Source organism: Erpetoichthys calabaricus, chromosome 13, assembly GCF_900747795.2.
Source record: "Erpetoichthys calabaricus chromosome 13, fErpCal1.3, whole genome shotgun sequence".
NCBI lineage: Eukaryota > Metazoa > Chordata > Cladistia > Polypteriformes > Polypteridae > Erpetoichthys > Erpetoichthys calabaricus.
Genome location: NC_041406.2, coordinates 145,292,921 through 145,310,432, shown reverse-complemented (window position 1 = coordinate 145,310,432; position 17,512 = coordinate 145,292,921). Strand labels below are relative to the sequence as shown.

The window sequence follows — 17,512 nt, the reverse complement described above, 5'->3', positions numbered from 1 at the left end:
CGAGACTCGTCCTAACACGTTAAAGTTCATGAAACGTATTTAAAACATTCCGCATTTATGGAGACAGGCCACTTCTGCGTCTTTTCCACCTTACTTTTATCTTTGCTCCTCCGTATTCCTCCCTTCTTTGCCGGCAGTGGGCGGTGATCGCAGCTCTAAAGCAGGGTAACTTTTTCTCCGATGTTCTGGGCGCTGGTGGCCATCAGATTCCTCTGAACCTCACGCTGTAATAACTTCCGAGCTCGTCCAAAAAGTAGTTTATAGGAGCGGACCGCTCGGGTCTGTGTCTACGATGACAGCAGCAGATCTTCAATTTAAAAATGCATTTAAGATTAATAGTAGCAAGCCAGAAGCCACATTTTAACATTGCCATTAATAATAATTAAATAAAGTGATTAGTAGTCTAAAAAAGAAAGTTGTCCCAAAAAGAGAGAGAGAGAGAAAGCGCTCCTGTAAAAAAGCCAAATGTCCGCCTGGGGGCAAATGCAGTTCTGCCGCGGTGAGGCATAACGGGAGGACATGAAGTGCGTGCGTGGACTTTGCCGACTTTTACCCACTAAATTATTTTTTGTACTGCTTGCTTCTGTCACTCAGTTCCCCTAAACACTCGTGCACACTAACCCTAACTTGAATGACGATCTGCCAGACAGCAGCGGGGTGTCTACAGACCTTCTAACAACTGTTTGAATTTGCTGGTTTATCGGGATGTCATCAGACGCCCCCCAGTCCCCCGACCTGCCTTAATTTTGCCCACGTCAGTCGCTTCTCCGCTCATTTTGTGTAACGCTTATCGCGTCGCCAGCCTTAAGATGACACCAAACTCTTGCCAGAGCACCGCAGCGCAGCACACACTCCTCCTGGAAAGGCGCTATATAAAGGCCGACCGTGGGACTCACCTGTTTCCAGCTCCACGTTGTACATCGGGAGGGGGTCCAGAGACAGGCGGTAACTTTCGAAGTTCGGGTCCAGCAAGTGTCTGTCCACCTTTAAGGAGTAATTGGACGCTGCCATGTTGCTGTACGCGTTCTCTAACCCGCGTGTCCCCCTTTTAACAAAGCAAACGCAATGTCAGAAAATGAAATGACCGGCTAAGGCCGACGATTTCCTGTTTATCTCCGTTTACCTACGGACGCATTTAGATGACGGACCTCTCGGTGGTATTCGGAACTTGTAGTTTCTTTTTTTTTTTTTTTTTTTTTTATGGGCTCGCTTTTTATGCGCTGATGATCCGTCCATCCATCTACCTAACCCACTTAATCCTGGGCAGGGTCGAGGGAGTAGTTGGAGTGTATCTGCAGGGCCATCTTAACAGCACATTAGGACCCCGGGGTAAAGCAGTGCACTAGGGGTCCGTATTTTGATAACAAAACAGAAAAACACGTAGGCATCAGAAACATTGTGGGCTGCTAGGCTCCTCGGGTCTCTCGCCAGTGGCCATTGTGCCCATACGTTAAGACGGCCCTGTGTATCCACTGATATAGATCAAAATAAGTAAGTAGTTAAAAGTAAGTAATGACATTAAAAATAATCAACTTACAGTATTAACAGCCAATTAGCATTATTTTCCTACAAGTCGCTTGTAATGACATCATTATTAAGTGAGGACCAAAGAACAACAACATAATATGAACCAGGGGCATCAGGGTGGCACTAAAGTTTGAACACGCTCTTTACTTATGTATACAGTGAATTGTGAATTTCCCCCTGGGATTAATAAAGTATCTATCTATCTATCTATCTATCTATCTATCTATCTATCTATCTATCTATCTATCTATCTATCTACAGAAATTTAGGATTTAGGAGCTTTAAAGGATTTACCTAAAATGTCATTTGTCAATCTGTTTCTATATAGCGCACCTCCCTGAGCACAGGCACTGGACAGCTGTAATACAAGTCACATGACATACACGCAGACCAGTTTAAACCAGTTAAATGCACAGAGTCAAGCACCAAGCAGCTTCAACTGCATTACCATCGACAAGCCATGGATGGCGCTCTGAGCTCACGAACGTCACAGTGGAGATGCCGCATGGTGACTCGAATCCCAGCCCGGGATCTCATTCTGTGGAGTTTGCATGTTGTCTGCTTGCCTCTGTGTGTTGAGGTGGGGTGGGCCGCTGGATTGAGCCCACATGTTTGTGTGCCAGTCTCTATTGTTTTAATAAATGCCCCTCAACCCGAATATTGCCACCCTGAGCGACCGTCCAGTTAACATAAATGGTAAAGCCAGAAGCTGACATAACTTGTGTGAGCGAGCCGCCATTAAACCTCAGGTGACTCAAGGGCTTCTGACAGAAAACCATCTTTTGCCTGAAGCCACCCAGCCCCTGTGACCCATGTGTAGGATTTTCAGGGATCAGGGTATTAAGACCCCTCGGTGATTGTTGTGTGCTGTTACTGACAAAAATCTGAAGAGCGGGGTTCTAGTGACTGCTAAATGTATGTGAAATCCAAGGAGCGGGGGGGTTTAGAGGTGCCCCTTGGGGTTCCTTGTGAGTTGTACATGTTGGTTAAATAAATCATTTATCATCGATTGGAGGGGCTTTACTGTATTTTCAGTGGGAAAGAAGATGAAGGGGCTTGATGCAACTGATTGGGGATATCTGGTCTGATGTCTGACCCCCCACCACAGCACCACTGGCGCCACCTGATCATTCGCTTTGGGTCCACAAATGGGCCACTGACCAGTAGAGGACACACAGTGCTGTAAGTGGGGTGCCGGCCAGGGTGCCAGTCCATCGTAGGGACGCATGCCCACGCAGTGACACGGGTCCAGTTTCAAGGTCTGATTAGCCTAATGGGTAACCATGGAAGGGGTGCCAGTCCATTGTATGGCACATGCAACACAGGGACACGGGTTCAGTTTAAAGTTTTGATTTACTTAACAGACACGTCTTTGGGACGTTGAAATCAGATGGAGTACCATACACAGACAATAAAACTGGGATCCTGGAGCTGTGACTGTTGGACCACCTTAACTCAGATATGAGGTCCATTGGAACAGGTCCAAGTCAAAGAGAAATAAAAAAAGGATCTGAACCCAGGATTCTCACAGTACCAGTGTACAGGCCGGCCATGATATCCAGCAGCCTTGAGGGGATCCCGCGAAGCCTCAGGATGTCCCACAGAGCAGCCCCTTGAACGCTTTATGAGAATTGACAAAGGCTGCAAAGAAACTCTGCAGATATTCGTGTTTGTCCTCCATGAGAGCCCTCAGTGCCAGGATGCGGTCGATGGTGGGCTTCTTAGGCGTAAAACCAGACTGCTCCGGTCGCTGGTAGGTGAGCAAGTGATCACGATTCCTATTGAGGACGACCTTAGCGAGGACCTTACTCGGCACCGAGAGCAGCGTTATCCCCCTGTAGTTGCCACAATCCAGGCGATCACCCTTCCCTTTCCAGATACGGATGACAAGTCCCGCTGTCCAGTCAGTCGGGATGACGCCCGTCTCCTAAATGGAAACAAAGATTGCTTGCAATGCCAGGAGGACAGCCTTACCACCAGCCTGGAGAAGTTCATCCCGGATACCACAGATCCCTGCAGCCTTCCCTCCCCTCAGCTGGGTCACCACCTGTGCAATCACAGTGAGACAGCTAATTGGAGGATCAGCCTCAAGAACTGTGGACCCACAGATGTCCAACATCCTAACCGGAGGATCAGCTTTGAACAACTGCTCAAAGTAGCCAGTTCAGCGGGTCACAATCACTAATCATAATAATCACAATAATAAAACATAATAATAATAGATAGATAGATAGATAGATAGATAGATAGATAGATAGATAGATAGATAGATAGATAGATAGATAGATAGATAGATAGATAGATAGATAGATCACTAATCGTATTAATATCCGCTGCAATGACAGGCGTCGGGAAGGAGAGTCTATTAACGGAGCTCGTTATCAACCAGGCAGTCGCTTGCCGAGATAGAGCGCGCACTTCATTTCCCAGCGTGCAGTCTGCCTTTTCCAATCCGGCACTGTTGTTTCGTTTATATTCGTCTCGTGTTTCCGCGGGGGACTTTTAGGCTGAGGGACACACGGCATGTCAATCGGCTTGTCGTCTCCCTGGAAATCGAGGAGTTAAGGAGCAGCAGAAATTCCAAGAAGTGACGGCGTCTCGAGGGAGAGTCGAGCTGGTAATCGCCGCCGTCCGATTCCCCCACGATCCTCTGATGCGTTGGTGTGTGCGATCAGTCGGAGGGCGTCGTTTACGAAGCTGGCGTGAACTGGGCAGGGTGATTCGGTGGTTTGTTTAGTCGTAAACGGAGAGCCGCCGCCTCATTATTTTACTGCTTTGAACTCGACGGCTCTACTTTTGTCCAGTAATGCGGGACGCACGCAGTTTAAATCGGGTGACTCCGCCAGGCCGTCTCACTTCACTGCATTAGTTTAAAGTTGAGCAAATCTGGAGTCTCTTTAATGAAGATTCACACGATGGGAAACTTAAACCTGCGCTGCTTTGTTCGGCAGTTTCTCGTTTGATATTTCATCGCTTTGCGGCTCAGGCGGGTTTGCTTTGCTTTGGGTTGGTTTGGCTTCTTATTGAAAGGCTGCGAGAGAGAGAGAAGGTTCAAGACTGGCGCCGCTCGCTGGCCAACCTGTGCGGGTCCAGACGCGAAATCTCCGTGGCGTGGCTGAGAAACCAGGACGGGACGGGACGCTGGGATTCTCCAGTTATTATAACGGCAGGACCGAGAGGTCCTGTAGAAAAGTTCCGCCCGATGGCGCTGTGGAGCGAGCGGCCCAATGAATTGACGGCAGCGCAATGCAGACTGCGCGATAAGGAATCCTCTAACGAAGGGGTTCTCAATGTCAGTCCTGGGGGCCCACTGTGGTTTCAGGTTTTTGTTCCAACCAGATTCATAATCCGTGACAACACCAGGCAACACTGATCTCATTTAATTAGCTGTTTTTTTTCTCTTATCTTATTCTACATTAAGAAAGCACCACAGCATGATTTTTACATTAATAAGACATTTAGGAATATTTCTATTTTTGCTATAGATCTAATTATAGCATTATAGGATTTCATTCTATTTTGCCCCTTCTCTGTGCAGTTTGCTCCCTTCATTGTATCTTAATAATGACAAGCAGCAGACAGCCAGGTAAACAACAATGAATAATCAAAGGCTGCAACTACTTCAGTGTTAGACCCACTAATTAGAAAATAATGAATTAATTAAACAATTAGAACACTCTGCAAAAAACAGAATGAAAATCAAGATGAAAATATTGTTAAAAAGAAAACAAAATACATTATCCTCATTAATAAAATCCCTGTGTGTGTCCAGGTGTCCGTGTGTGTGTGTCTTCTGGTGAAGTGCGCGTGCGCGGGGCACGGTGCGATGCTCAATATTGCTGTCAGAGAAAATTACAGGCATTTTACGGAAATACAAACCAGTATTACTGCGAGAGGAAATTAAAGGTACACAATACAATGACGCATATTACAGCCACATACAAGCCAGTATTACTGTCAGAGGAGATTAAAGGTATATTACCGACGCACACGCCTGTATTACCGCCAGAGAAAATTAAAGGTATATTACGGACGTACAAGCCAGCGGACGTACAAGACAGTATTACTGTCACAGAAAATTAAAGACACACAATACACGGCGGCAGCCCACGAAGAACGGTCAGCTCAGCAAGTAAACATCAACAAAAGAAAGGCTGAAAGAAATAAAAATACGACCAATAAAAAGAATGAGGTCAAAGTCCCTTGCTATTTAATATAGACTGTTCCTACTAATGTTTATGCACTACTGTTCTAGCGCCCATTATTGTAACGGGCTAAATGACTAGTTCCAATATAACTGCTTGGTACATTTTAATATACCTTCTAATTTCTACATTTTTCCCAAAACACAGAATTTGACAAATAGCAGTTCACTTAATTAGCCCAGGAGTCCAATTAAAAATTGAAGCTGGTTGGAACAAAAACCTGCAGCCACAGTGGGCCTCCAGGACCGACACTGAGAACCTCTGCTCTAGCGGGCCCCTCTTGGAGTCGTAAGGGCGGAGAGGATGAGGGGGTTATGTCTGCCCCTGCCACTTTTGAGTGCGATAGCGGGGTTGGTCTTTTAAGGAATTGCTGCAGAAAATGGGGCTTTGCAGCCAGAAGTGAATAATAAATTCAAATTGGTCGTAAAGCAGCAAAGGCCGTTGTACACACTGGGAATGCTTTGGTTATATATCCATAATTTCATTTAATGGTGTCTGGATTAGAAAAGGTAAGCATTTCTATCAAAAACATGACAGGTCTGGGTGGACCCCCAAAGTTCTAACCAGTTGTCTATTTACCGTGTTGACTGAAAGCCCACCAGATACGAGGCATTTTATCACTGCCAGTGTGAATTTCCATCTTACTTTTTGGCACCTTAATCTGTTGGGTTTAAATGCTGCAGTAATGCCACTGTGGCTTTTTTAGAAGATTTATTAATGTAGCTAATAACATTGAGTAACAAAGCCTAACAAAAGTAAACATTATATTTTTACCACAAGAGTAGAAGACAAAAATAGTTTATTTAAGTTAGTATTTGTAAAATTGGAAATTTTAACACATTACAATTTGAATGTAGTACATTGTCACTCCGACTCCGGTAACCCAATACCAGAGACCTTCTTACCTGAGGAAAAGCTGTAAATTAGTCTCCTGATTTTATAAATAACGGAGATAACAAAAGTTTCTGAAACAATGAAGGATCGAGCTTTTGAACTGAAGTGTCATCTCTGCCCCTCATCAGTCAGTCGAGTCACGTGTCGCGGTTTGTAAAATCTTTAGTTTTTAACCAGCCTTGAGCTTCAAATGGAAATGAGGAGGCGGCCATTTTGGAAGGTTTATGTCTCCTCATCCTGACTACTGGCAACCAGTTGGTTAAAATCCTCAGCATCGCACAGAACAGAATTAAGGAGATGCTGTTTGTCTTTTATGCTTTGGAATTATACAACTGATATGCATTGATTATTTATTTTTTTCTTCCACATTTATTTTAGGGTTAAGGAACTAAAATGAATAAAGATGCACAGATGAGAGCAGCAATCAACCAGAAGCTCATTGAGATGGGCGAACGAGAACGGTAAGCTGTTTCATGCCAGATACAGTAAATTGTTCTTTGTTAACTCTAAAGAGAGAGGTTGGGGGCAGGCGCTGATTACAGCGTGTTGCGAAGACCACCACAGGATCCCAGATTAGGACCCGAGTGTAGCCATGCAATGGGTGACACCGCAGCACCACACTAGTTCAGATGGAATGGACCAGTGGGAGGTTTTCTATAGTGGCTGGAGTGCCAACCCTGCCATCAAACCCCAAGTTTTCCCAGTAAGTCAGAGGACCCCCTTGCAGGGCTTGATGCAGATTAACGTCATACCCAGGGCGAAGCGATTGCAGGTTAAGGGCCTTGCTCAGGGGCCCAATGGAGTGGAGTCACTTCTGGTGTTTATGGGATTTCCGATTGCTGGTGCACATCTCTACCCTCAGAGCCACCACTCTGCCCTTAACTCTAAAGGTGAAATGAAAAGTTGACCAAACCTCAGTAATAGCAGAAATCGTAAAACGAAACAACAAAACCAACCAGATTTTTGGGTGGTGTTGCCCTCTGAAATGGACAATCAAAGGATTATTTTCCACTTCAAGCTTCACAATGCTGTGGAGAAGTAACATGAAAATGTAATGTCCACGGATGGAGGTGTAGTTCAGAATTGTCCGCACCTCAGATGGCGATAAACATGCGCTCCACCTGTTGTGCCTCCTAGCTTTACATCATCTCTGCAGTCATACCTTACAGGAGGTTATCTTTTAAACACAGAAGTCTCAATCCCACCACTTTAGGGTCATGGGACTGCCTGTCTTGCAGAGACCCACCTTGGAAGGAACACCAGTCTGTCACAGGACTTGCCAACACATAGAATCCCAGCATAACCCGACACATGTCTGCCGAAGTATGTGAGGAAATCCAAAAAGACAAACTAACCAGCCAACCAGATGCAGCAGGCCTCATCAGCCAGAGAGCACCAGAAACTGAGACATACGTAGACTTTGAACCCAGGACAGGGAGAGAGACACGTGCAGTGTCACTAAATCTCCTGTCACCTTCTCTCAGTTACTGCTGAGGTGGTCCCATTTGACTTCACATGGCACGTTGCCATCCTGTGTGCCACGCTCTGTGCCATCCTGAACTGTTTCGTCTGTGTTTATTACTAGACATCTTTTAAAAAACAAAGCTGCTGTAACTGTTGAATGCCATCTTGAGAAGATCACCCACTTCTGGTTTTAGCTTTATGACTGTTTTTCTTGATTCTGCGTATTTTCCTTTTTTGAACTCCACTGCAGTGAAATCATTAATTAAAAATGGCCGCAAAATGGGATGTTGAACAATCTGCACCATATCGGTATGTGTTGGTATCATTGTGTCAGCTCCAGGAACAAAATAGGTTTGTGCTAATTATTGTACTAAAAAATCTTTCTTTATTGACATTTTCTTTGTCTCAACAGTTTAAAGGATTTGCTTCGGGCCAAGCTTATTGAATGTGGATGGAGGGACCAGTTGAAGGCACATTGTAAAGGTAATTTAACTTTATTTAATGATTTTCATGTGAGTAAGTGGCCTGTTCAGTGCCAAAGCTGACTTTGGGCCTAAGGTTCGGTCGACATTTACAATCCCAGAAGGAAACTGGGCTAAAGTGAAATCTGTGGAAATGCATGCAACTGCTGTATTGCTGCAGTAAACCATTTACGGTGTTTAATGAATTTCAAAACATTTCCTGATCAAAAGAAATCCAGCTTTTCAAAGAGGAAATATGACATCGCTCATATTTATGAATGGAGAAAAAGAGAATTCTAGATAGATAGATACTTTATTAATCCCAATGGGAAATTCACAAATGCACAAAATCTATGCAGTGTAAATATGTGTCCCAGCAAAGTGCACATGTTGTCTAGTCAGCAAGGCAGACGTGCAAAGCCAGAAGTTACTAGAAAAGGAATAAATCACATTAATGGGCACTCAGTGTTTTGTATTCTGCTTGTAAAGCATTTAGAACATTAGAACACTCGAGACGACTAATTTAGAATGGGAAAGAACTGAGACGCAGTAAACAAAATGCCATACACTCCTTCACCGTAAACCCAGGAGAAGGTGTCTGTCTTAATATTAACGGTGAACATGTGACAGGCACGGCCTTTTTTTTTTTATCCTAGTTTTATGACTTCACGTTAACTTTTTGTGGATTTTGAAGATGGTAACATTCAACGTTTTCACGGTCAATCTTTGAGTGACATCACTTTCAATGTCCTTTAGCTTTGTAAAGCACTTTGTGCAGTCTCAGAGCTCCGTGACAAGTTCACAGCTAGACACAATAAACTTTACTGATGAGTGAGTACTTAATGAGTATTCGTGAGGGCACTGATTTGCTTAAACAAACGGGAGACAAAGTGGTTTGAAATTGACTAACAAAAGTGGAGCCCAGAACTCTCCGTCCATTAGATGTTGAACTGTGGCAAGTTGACAATGGAGGAAACGAAAGCAAAAACTCAATCTTTGGGTTTCATTGGTCAGTTACAAGACAATGTCGGACACGACCAGAGCCCTTGAGATTTTAGCTGACTCTCCGCTCGCCAACTGCTGGTCATTTTAGTGTAAAATCTGTGCTGGGCGATCTAATCTGATGATCGAATGTTTCCATCCTTTGATTCCAAGGCTCCTCATTTCTTAGATGAGTTTCTCTTTGGGTAGGAAAAGAGCGGGGATGTGGAGCAGTGACACCAAGTGCCACAGCTGGATACTGGGAAGAGATTTACAAGAGTTTTCATCGCAGTGCTAATAATAATAATACGCATATAGTTATTGTATTGTGTCTGATGATGATGGAGAGCTGGATCTTATTTTTTTAAAGAGTATACGAGTGCTGATTTGAACGAGTATATACTGATCATTATACAGTATAATGCTTTTAAACTACATTGTCAAATTGGTTTTCCTCAATGTTGCCTCTTGCATTTAGGACATATAATAAGCCTCTCCAGTGAGAACAGAAGAAATAAAAAATCTGATGTGTCTAGCACATGACTTTTCTTACATAAATCTGCACATTTGCCTGAAATAATTTAGTGTTCTGTGTGATCAAACTGAAAATGCTGTTGATACTTTCCACATTCTGTATTTAAAAAATAAATAAATCCTTAAGCTACATGTGATGTGGAGATCCAATGAGGGGCTGATGCAGATGAGTCCGTAGTTACCAAAGTCAAGGCTGATTTATACTTCATGCTGTAGACCACTTCGCCTATGGCATAGCCTGATGAGCACCTCCTCCAAAATGGGACTACATGACGCACCAACGCAGACTCTTACAACTCTGATTGGCCAGTTTGGTAACTTCATATTTATTAAATACTAGTTGATTACCCAGTGGCTGCACTCACCGAGTGCAAGGGGAAAACAAATAAAATGTAGTCTATAAGTTATTAAACAGTAAAACATTAACATTTAAGAAATAAAGATACATTGAGCACTACTGGAGTGGTTTCGGGTAAACTACATTTTAAAGGCGCTATAACACAACAGGTAAGTAGTAGATCCCTTGTGAAAGGCGCTACACAACAGCTGTGGTATAGAAATTACATTTTCTATGTGATCGTCCAAATTTTTGCCTGACAACCTTGCACTACATGCCTGTGATTTACTTGTTAAAATAACTATAATCATAAAAGCAACCTTGAATGTTGTGGGGTTTTAGTGACCCAAACTCACCTTAAGGGACAGTAAGTAGTTGTGCAGGGCAATTTACAAACAGAGTCCTGCTTCAATGGCGCCAATTACACACATTCACAAAGATTTCCACTCTCCCAGGAGCTGACAGGGGACTTGAAGTGTCACAAACAGTGCGAGAAGAGAGAATGCTGCCCGAACCTGTGAAGCTCTCGACTCGGCGGAGCAGCCCGACATTCCGCGCCTCCCAGCGTCCACTTTGTTCTCACGACCCCTCGCAGCTGAAGGCGGTCTCGTCTTCACATTGTTTACAGCTCGGCCATGTTAAAAAGTAGAAAGACTGATGTTTTCCTCATCTCTTCTACTATCAAGTACTGCCAACAAAGAAAAAGCTACAATGTGGCAGTTTCAGCGACAGACACGTGGACGAATAAATAAAATTTCTCTGTCAGAACGCGCCTGGCAGCGGACGGCTCAGCACTGTACAGACAGGAGGGGTGGGAGAGGGCGACGCGGGGCGCACACAAATAATAACAAATCGTAAAGATGATATAAAAATGGCATCCACAAACAAAGTGATTAGTTCCTGTATTATAATATGTTCTGTGGTCATAGGTAATTTTCATATCGTGTGGTCATACATAATTTCCGTTTGAAACGCGAAAAGAATTTTATATATAGATATATATATATATATATATATATATATATATATATATATATATATATATATATATAGATTTTACTTCATCTTCCGCTCTTCTGAAGTAAACTTGGAGCAGACGGAAGAAAGACTTCACATCTTTATGGCCAATTCTTCGTGTAAAATATCATTTTGGAAGTCGGCAAATGTATGAAAAGTGGGAAATGTGAAGGATGAATGTGTTCACCTACAGAAGAAAATGTTTAGCAAGAGGAGCGGTGGTCCTAAATGGTAAAAGCTGCCTGCATTTTTAAGCTTTTCTCTCCTGGCTGGCACAACCTGTGAAGCACAGAGAAATGAATCCTTCACTTTTCTTGCGTGTTACAGACATTGACAACTAACGTCGAGACACGTGCTTGCAGCTCGGCGCAGCACTGCTTTCGACACTGTGGGTGCGACAGAGAAGTAGAAGTCGGCCTTCAGCCCTGGGGACCTCGTGGCTGCAAGTTTTTGTGTCTCTTAGCTTAATTAAAATAACTGTTACTTCCTGGTTTCTATATTTTAGAGTCCATATAGAAATTAAACTAAACTACATTTAGTAATTTTTTTTATTAAAATGTGCCAAGCATATATGATTGTTACATAGGGAAATTTAAATGTAATTTTTAAAGATATTCCTCGTCATCATGATGGTGATTTTCATTCCACTTTTCTAGATATTCTGGTTATTCCAATCATTACAAGTCCTAAAGAGCAGTACATTTAATGGAAGAAAACAAAAAAAATGGAAATACAATTAAAGAGAGTGAAGTATTTTTAGAACATTAGACCAACTGTGGAGAGAACAGGCGATTCAGCCTCACCAAGCTTGTGCATCTTATTATTCACTGGGATTCTCCAGAATAACATTAAGATGAGATTTTAAAGCTACAGTACAAATACAAATATTCCTTAATGTCTCATAAATGTTCAAATTCACACTGCTCTGCTTTTCTGAATGTGGATTGGGGGGTGAGACAGGGAGACCAGCTAATTCGAGGAGATCATTTTGAGGAAGAATAAACCTGCTGGTTGGATTTAAAACCAACAACCACAGGGGGGCGCCAGGACTACACTTAAGAGCCACTGGACTAAGTGAAGGGTGGCAGAGAAGAGAAAAGGATGAATGCAGAACTACTGCCATCTCAGGACTGGTCAAGAGGAGAAGGTCAAGTCCATTTTCCCACATTCTATTAATTCACCTCTTGAGTTTGGCCGATTTTTCATTTTGATCGTTTTCTTTGCAGAGTCCTCCTTCCCATCCAGTTAAGTTGTGTTTCCTTGTCTAAGGACCACAGGAGCATTCTTTTTGAGTAAAGGATTTGCAGTTGTGTGTATAAATGGCTCTATTGACTTTGTTAGTTTTGTTCCAGTTCTCTTGTTAATGCTTTCTTAAAACTGTGATCATAAAGCATTGACTGTGAGTTTTCAATTATTTATGCAAAGTTTATTTTGTTTGAAATTGTATATTAAAAAAAAAAAAACTCAATTGTATTTTTTTTCTATTTGGTAGATGTAATCAAAGAGAAGGGACTGGAACATGTAACGGTTGAAGACTTAGTTGCAGAAATAACTCCAAAAGGAAGAGGTAAGGCTGATCACTCGCACCCTGGACCAACAAAGCTACACTGGGCCGAATGTCGTCTTTATTCTTGGAATTACTTTCCAGATTTTTTTAATTTAATTTTTTGGTATTACAAATGATGCAGACATGTTTTTAACTGGCATCCTGTGCCACAAGATTGTAGTGTCTGTCACATTGTTTTACCCTCTTCCGATGATCTAGTGAGGAACATCCCCAGGAGGTAGTGGTGAATAAAACAGCAAGCGTGGCCACCTGTCTGAGCAAAGTCCGCAGGCTGGTGGTACTCCAGACATTTTAGATACTAATGTGGGCCGAAAGTTAATGGAGGGGGTTGGTGGTGTGATCCCTACAGGTATGTGGTAAGTCCTGGTAGGTAAGAGAGAGACAGAGGTTTGTGGATTGAGGGTAAGCACGTGACACACCCCAGCATACTAAATGGCAGGTAGTCAAGTGGATGTCTGCTATCCTCGGGCCCCTGACCACAAGGTGGGTAGAGGGGACAAGGAGAGGACAGGAAGAATTCCTCCAGATTGCAACATGAGGTAGTCTCGTATAACTGAAGCAACAGACACACTGACAGTAACTCAATGAAGGGGCTCTCACTTCTGGTGTTACGCACCCAGACTTCCTCGGGAGTGACACGACCTGCTTTGGGGACAGTGGCAGGTGGGGCGGTACACCTGTCACACTGTAACGCATGTGCCCCGAGGCCAGAAACCTCCCGTGGAGCAGGCAGATAAAAGCTCTCTCTTTGCCTGCTCGTACTTTTCTGCACATCTTTTGTTTTAAGTTGCTCCCATGGTAAAGTACAACTAAAATTCTTTTTCTTTTGGAAACTTAGAAAGAAAAAGAGAACTGAAGTGCAGCTGAAACAAAAGAAAGAAAGCAGCGTAACTTGCTAAGTAACACAGAAGTGTAACTAGACAGCAGTGTGTTAGCTGCATGGCATAGCCTAAAACAGTGAACGCCAATATGCCGCCCAGCCAGTTTAAACAACAGAGAGATGTAGCAGCCTTTTGGGGATTCGCCAACGTTTAAAGAGTAGAGTAGCATAGCAGATATGTGTAGGCCATTAATCACGTCAGCAGAGGTATGACAGTAGATAGGTGGCGGCCTTTCAGGTATATGCCACTATGCGGCTGCCCCAAAAACCGTCCTGCCAAATTCAGAGGGTTAATGTAGGCAGAGCTGGGATTCTGGGACTCCGTTCAGCCATTTTGTCTGAGTGAAGCAGATGAGACCTGTTGCTGTTTTGCGGGCCACTGCTTGTTGCGGTACAACTGATATTCATTTGTTGTTCCAGATGAGTTGCGTTGATTATTGCTGTCATGCTTTTTTCTTTTCTTCTTCAGCGCTCGTTCCAGACAGTGTGAAGAAAGAACTCTTACAAAGAATAAGGAGCTTTTTATCTCAACATGCCACTCTGTAAGGGTGGTAGTGTTTGACCTGGATACCACTTTTTAGGTTCAGCAAAGCGAATCCAAACTTGTCAATAATGGCCATCATAATGTTACTGTCACGTGTTATGTTTTTCTTTAATGCTTCTGTATGTTTTGATATTATGCCAATTATTCTGCTTTAACATGGGGAGTTTCTAATAAAACGAGAAATGAGTGCTGGTTGGCTTGTATCTTCAGTCCAACCAAAGACTTGCCTTCATTCTGTCTTTGGCCCATGAGAGGTGCGAGAATTGCGTATGGAAAACCAACGAGGACATGCGTTATTACAACAAAACAGACCTGTGCAAAGAGACTCGCTGACTAGACCAGCGTTCAGAGCAATCAGACTTGCGGACTTGGCCGTCGACAATGCGTTTACGGCAGACAGTCGCACAAAGGAGATTCGGTTAAAAGGCTGCACAGTTCTCAGCCACACCACACCAAATGGCATAGACCTTCCGAGTCAGCTTGGGTCCCACGAGGGCTGCGGTGCTCATGATGGGTCCTTGGTGCAGTGGGGTCGGCCCATTTGTTAGTTTATTTGCAAGACCAGGACTGAGTGGGCTTTAACAGTAAATGCTGCCAGAACTCCAGCACCTTCTGAGAATGAATATCAGAGAGAGTGCTGCCCGGGGACAGGAGATGGTGTACAGTCAGAAGCAGACATCTTTCAATCTTGTACACGTAGCCATCTAAAACTTGTCATGTAGAGCAATGATGACTTTTTCCAGGATTTTTCAGTCACAGCCTGCTTTTACGTAATCTTAAGAGGAGTAAGTTATAGACCGCTAACTGGGGGTACGCTTATGATTGTCGGTCATGTGGTGTGTGACCCTGCCAGTAAAAACAAACGGGTTTACAAAGAAAGTTCCCTTTGTGTTCTGCATTGCTATCAGGGAAGAAGAGCCTAAATGAGCCAGTCGGGACAGTTGTCTTTGCTTTTCAGATTCACGTGTTTCGGCTCACTTCTTAGTCTTCTGTTCTTAGTCTTTCCCCTTCCGATCCTTTGTTTCCTTGGCCATTGTTAAAATCATTGTCCTGTGGTATGATTGTTTCTCTCCATCCATCACAACAGAAATTTGGGTGTTTGGCCAGGGGGCTCCTCTTCTTTGCTTCCCAAGGCATTGGTAATGAAAACACAAAAACGGGCCAAGTGAGGGCATGGATGGCCTTTAAACACTGTTGGCTATGGATACCGAAAGTCGCGCACAATTTGCTTTTTTACCCACACTGGCCAATTGGATAAAAACTAAATACTCGTCTGCCGAGACTGGCAAAAACCAAAAAGTCAGTTGAGTTCTCTGTTCAGTCGGACCATTTAAAAGTTCACATTGTTAATACCTGGGCAGCTTGTCTAAGCAGGAATTCAAAGAGTTCCTGGAAACGAGTGTACAGTCCGTCCTCCCGTTTGAATGCCTCGGGTGATGACAGTCAAGTGAGAAGAATCCAGAAGAGCAGTAGGAGGCGGGGTCTGCTGAAACTCCGCCCCCGATTCAAAGCGTGAATAACAAACTGCAAAACAGGGAATGCCGTGGAGTTGCCAGGTGAATAACAAGCTGCAAGTAACGTGTGGACCGTACATCAGAATCACCCGTGAGCACCCAGGCTTAGTGCCGGGGGACCCTCACAGCTGTTGATTTTTATTCCAGCCAATTTCCTTTCTTTGCCAAAGCTCTAGTGCTTGCATTTCTTTTTAATTTCCCATTTTTCTGTAGCATTTGCTACCTTCTTTGTACCCAAGTGCTGATGGTTAGCATTGAGCAGTGCAGACGAGGGTGCAAATCTTCAACTGCTGCTGTGGAGCAGTAACTGCATGGTGTGCTGGTTATAGAGCAGACAGAGAATGGCGGACAGGATCAAGAAACGCAACGACGAGAGCACAGCATAGGGAGACAAAGCAAGGAGTCGTAACCAGAGAGAAGCGTCTTGAGCCAAACGTGCAAATCGAAGGCTGGACGAGAACAACGCAAGCCTAATAATAATAATACATTTTATTTATATATCACCTTTCTCATGCTCAAGGCAAAGAGACTTCAAGCAAGAGACATACCCCAGTGAAGGAGGAGGAGGATGACGTCAGCGCCGTGTACCCCCAGCAACCTAATCATGAAATGACATGGAGGTGGTCTTATGGTAAAAAGAATAACTAATAAATGAAACTACTGCGGTGGGTTGGCACCCTGCCCGGGATTGGTTCCCTGCCTTGTGCCCTGTGTTGGCTGGGATTGGCTCCAGCAGACCCCCGTGACCCTGTATTCGGATTCAGCGGGTTGGACAATGGATGGATGGATAAATTAAACTATTAAAATACTTAATGTAGCCGTGAAGTGAAAGTAAAATAACATCCACCAAAAATTCAAGAGTAATGAAAAAAAAAATAACCCAACCATGGAAACATTTCTTAAACTGAGGAATAAATGAATAAATCCTGTATATACAGAGGGTCTAGAAAAGAATCCCCCGAAAAAAATTTTTTTTTGCTGTACGGCCTTAAATGTAAACACACACACTAATACTTACATCCTAGTGAAAGAAATCACAGCGACAGTTCAGAAGAATTTTCAAAATCCACAACAAGACCTACTGAGATGAATAAAGGACCACCTAATGTCATTTTGTTGACCCCCCCCAATGTCATTTAATGACAGCCTTGAGTCTGTTGATTCTTCTCTATCAGCTTTGCACATCTAGATTGAGCCCACTCAATATTTGCCCCCCACTCTTCTTTACAGTTGATCTGTTCAAGTTTGGTCACACTGGATGGTGAGTGTTGGTGGTCTGCTATCTTCAGATCTTTCCACAGATTTAGGTCAGGGCTCTGACGGGCCACACCACGACATTCACTTTTTTTTGCTGTGTGCTTCGGGTTGTTGTCGTGTTGAGAGGTGAACATTCTGCACATCTCCAACTTTCTGGCAGAGGGTAGCAGGTTTTCCTCCAGAATTTGATGGTATTTTGCCCCATCCATTTTTCCTTCTACCCTAATGAGAGCCCCAGGCCCAAACCCACAACAGCAACAGGATGCTGCCCCCCTCCATGCTTTACTGTAGGTATAGTGTGTTGTGGATGGTGATCTGCATTGGTGGACC

The 17,512-nt window shown here is 43.7% G+C and overlaps 2 protein-coding genes across 2 annotated transcripts in view; one reads left to right on the top strand and one right to left on the bottom strand.

Moving 5' to 3' along the window:
• nudcd1 (NudC domain containing 1) overlaps positions 1-1,125 on the bottom strand; it is a 74,843-nt gene extending 73,718 nt beyond the window's left edge. The window contains exon 1 of the mRNA XM_028790912.2: positions 897-1,125. Within this exon, the coding sequence (XP_028646745.1) occupies positions 897-1,011 (115 nt within the window). The 5' untranslated portion in view covers positions 1,012-1,125. The remainder of the gene's footprint in view (positions 1-896) is intronic.
• A 2,857-nt stretch (positions 1,126-3,982) lies between these two features.
• Positions 3,983-14,631, top strand: eny2 (ENY2 transcription and export complex 2 subunit). Its single transcript, XM_028790927.2, has 5 exons — positions 3,983-4,144; positions 7,005-7,087; positions 8,503-8,573; positions 12,913-12,987; positions 14,337-14,631. Exons 2-5 carry the CDS (start codon positions 7,020-7,022, stop codon positions 14,411-14,413), a joined length of 291 nt encoding a protein of 96 aa, XP_028646760.1. The 5' UTR covers positions 3,983-4,144; positions 7,005-7,019; the 3' UTR covers positions 14,414-14,631.
• The last annotated feature ends 2,881 nt before the right edge of the window (positions 14,632-17,512 follow it).

Coding starts and splice junctions, on each gene's coding strand:
- eny2 (XM_028790927.2), top strand. CDS start 7,020: ATGAATAAAGATGCACAGATGAGAGCAGCAATCAACCAGAAGCTCATT. Junction 8,574..12,912: donor GTTGAAGGCACATTGTAAAG/GTAATTTAACTT, acceptor TCTATTTGGTAG/ATGTAATCAAAGAGAAGGGA. Junction 12,988..14,336: donor AATAACTCCAAAAGGAAGAG/GTAAGGCTGATC, acceptor TTTCTTCTTCAG/CGCTCGTTCCAGACAGTGTG.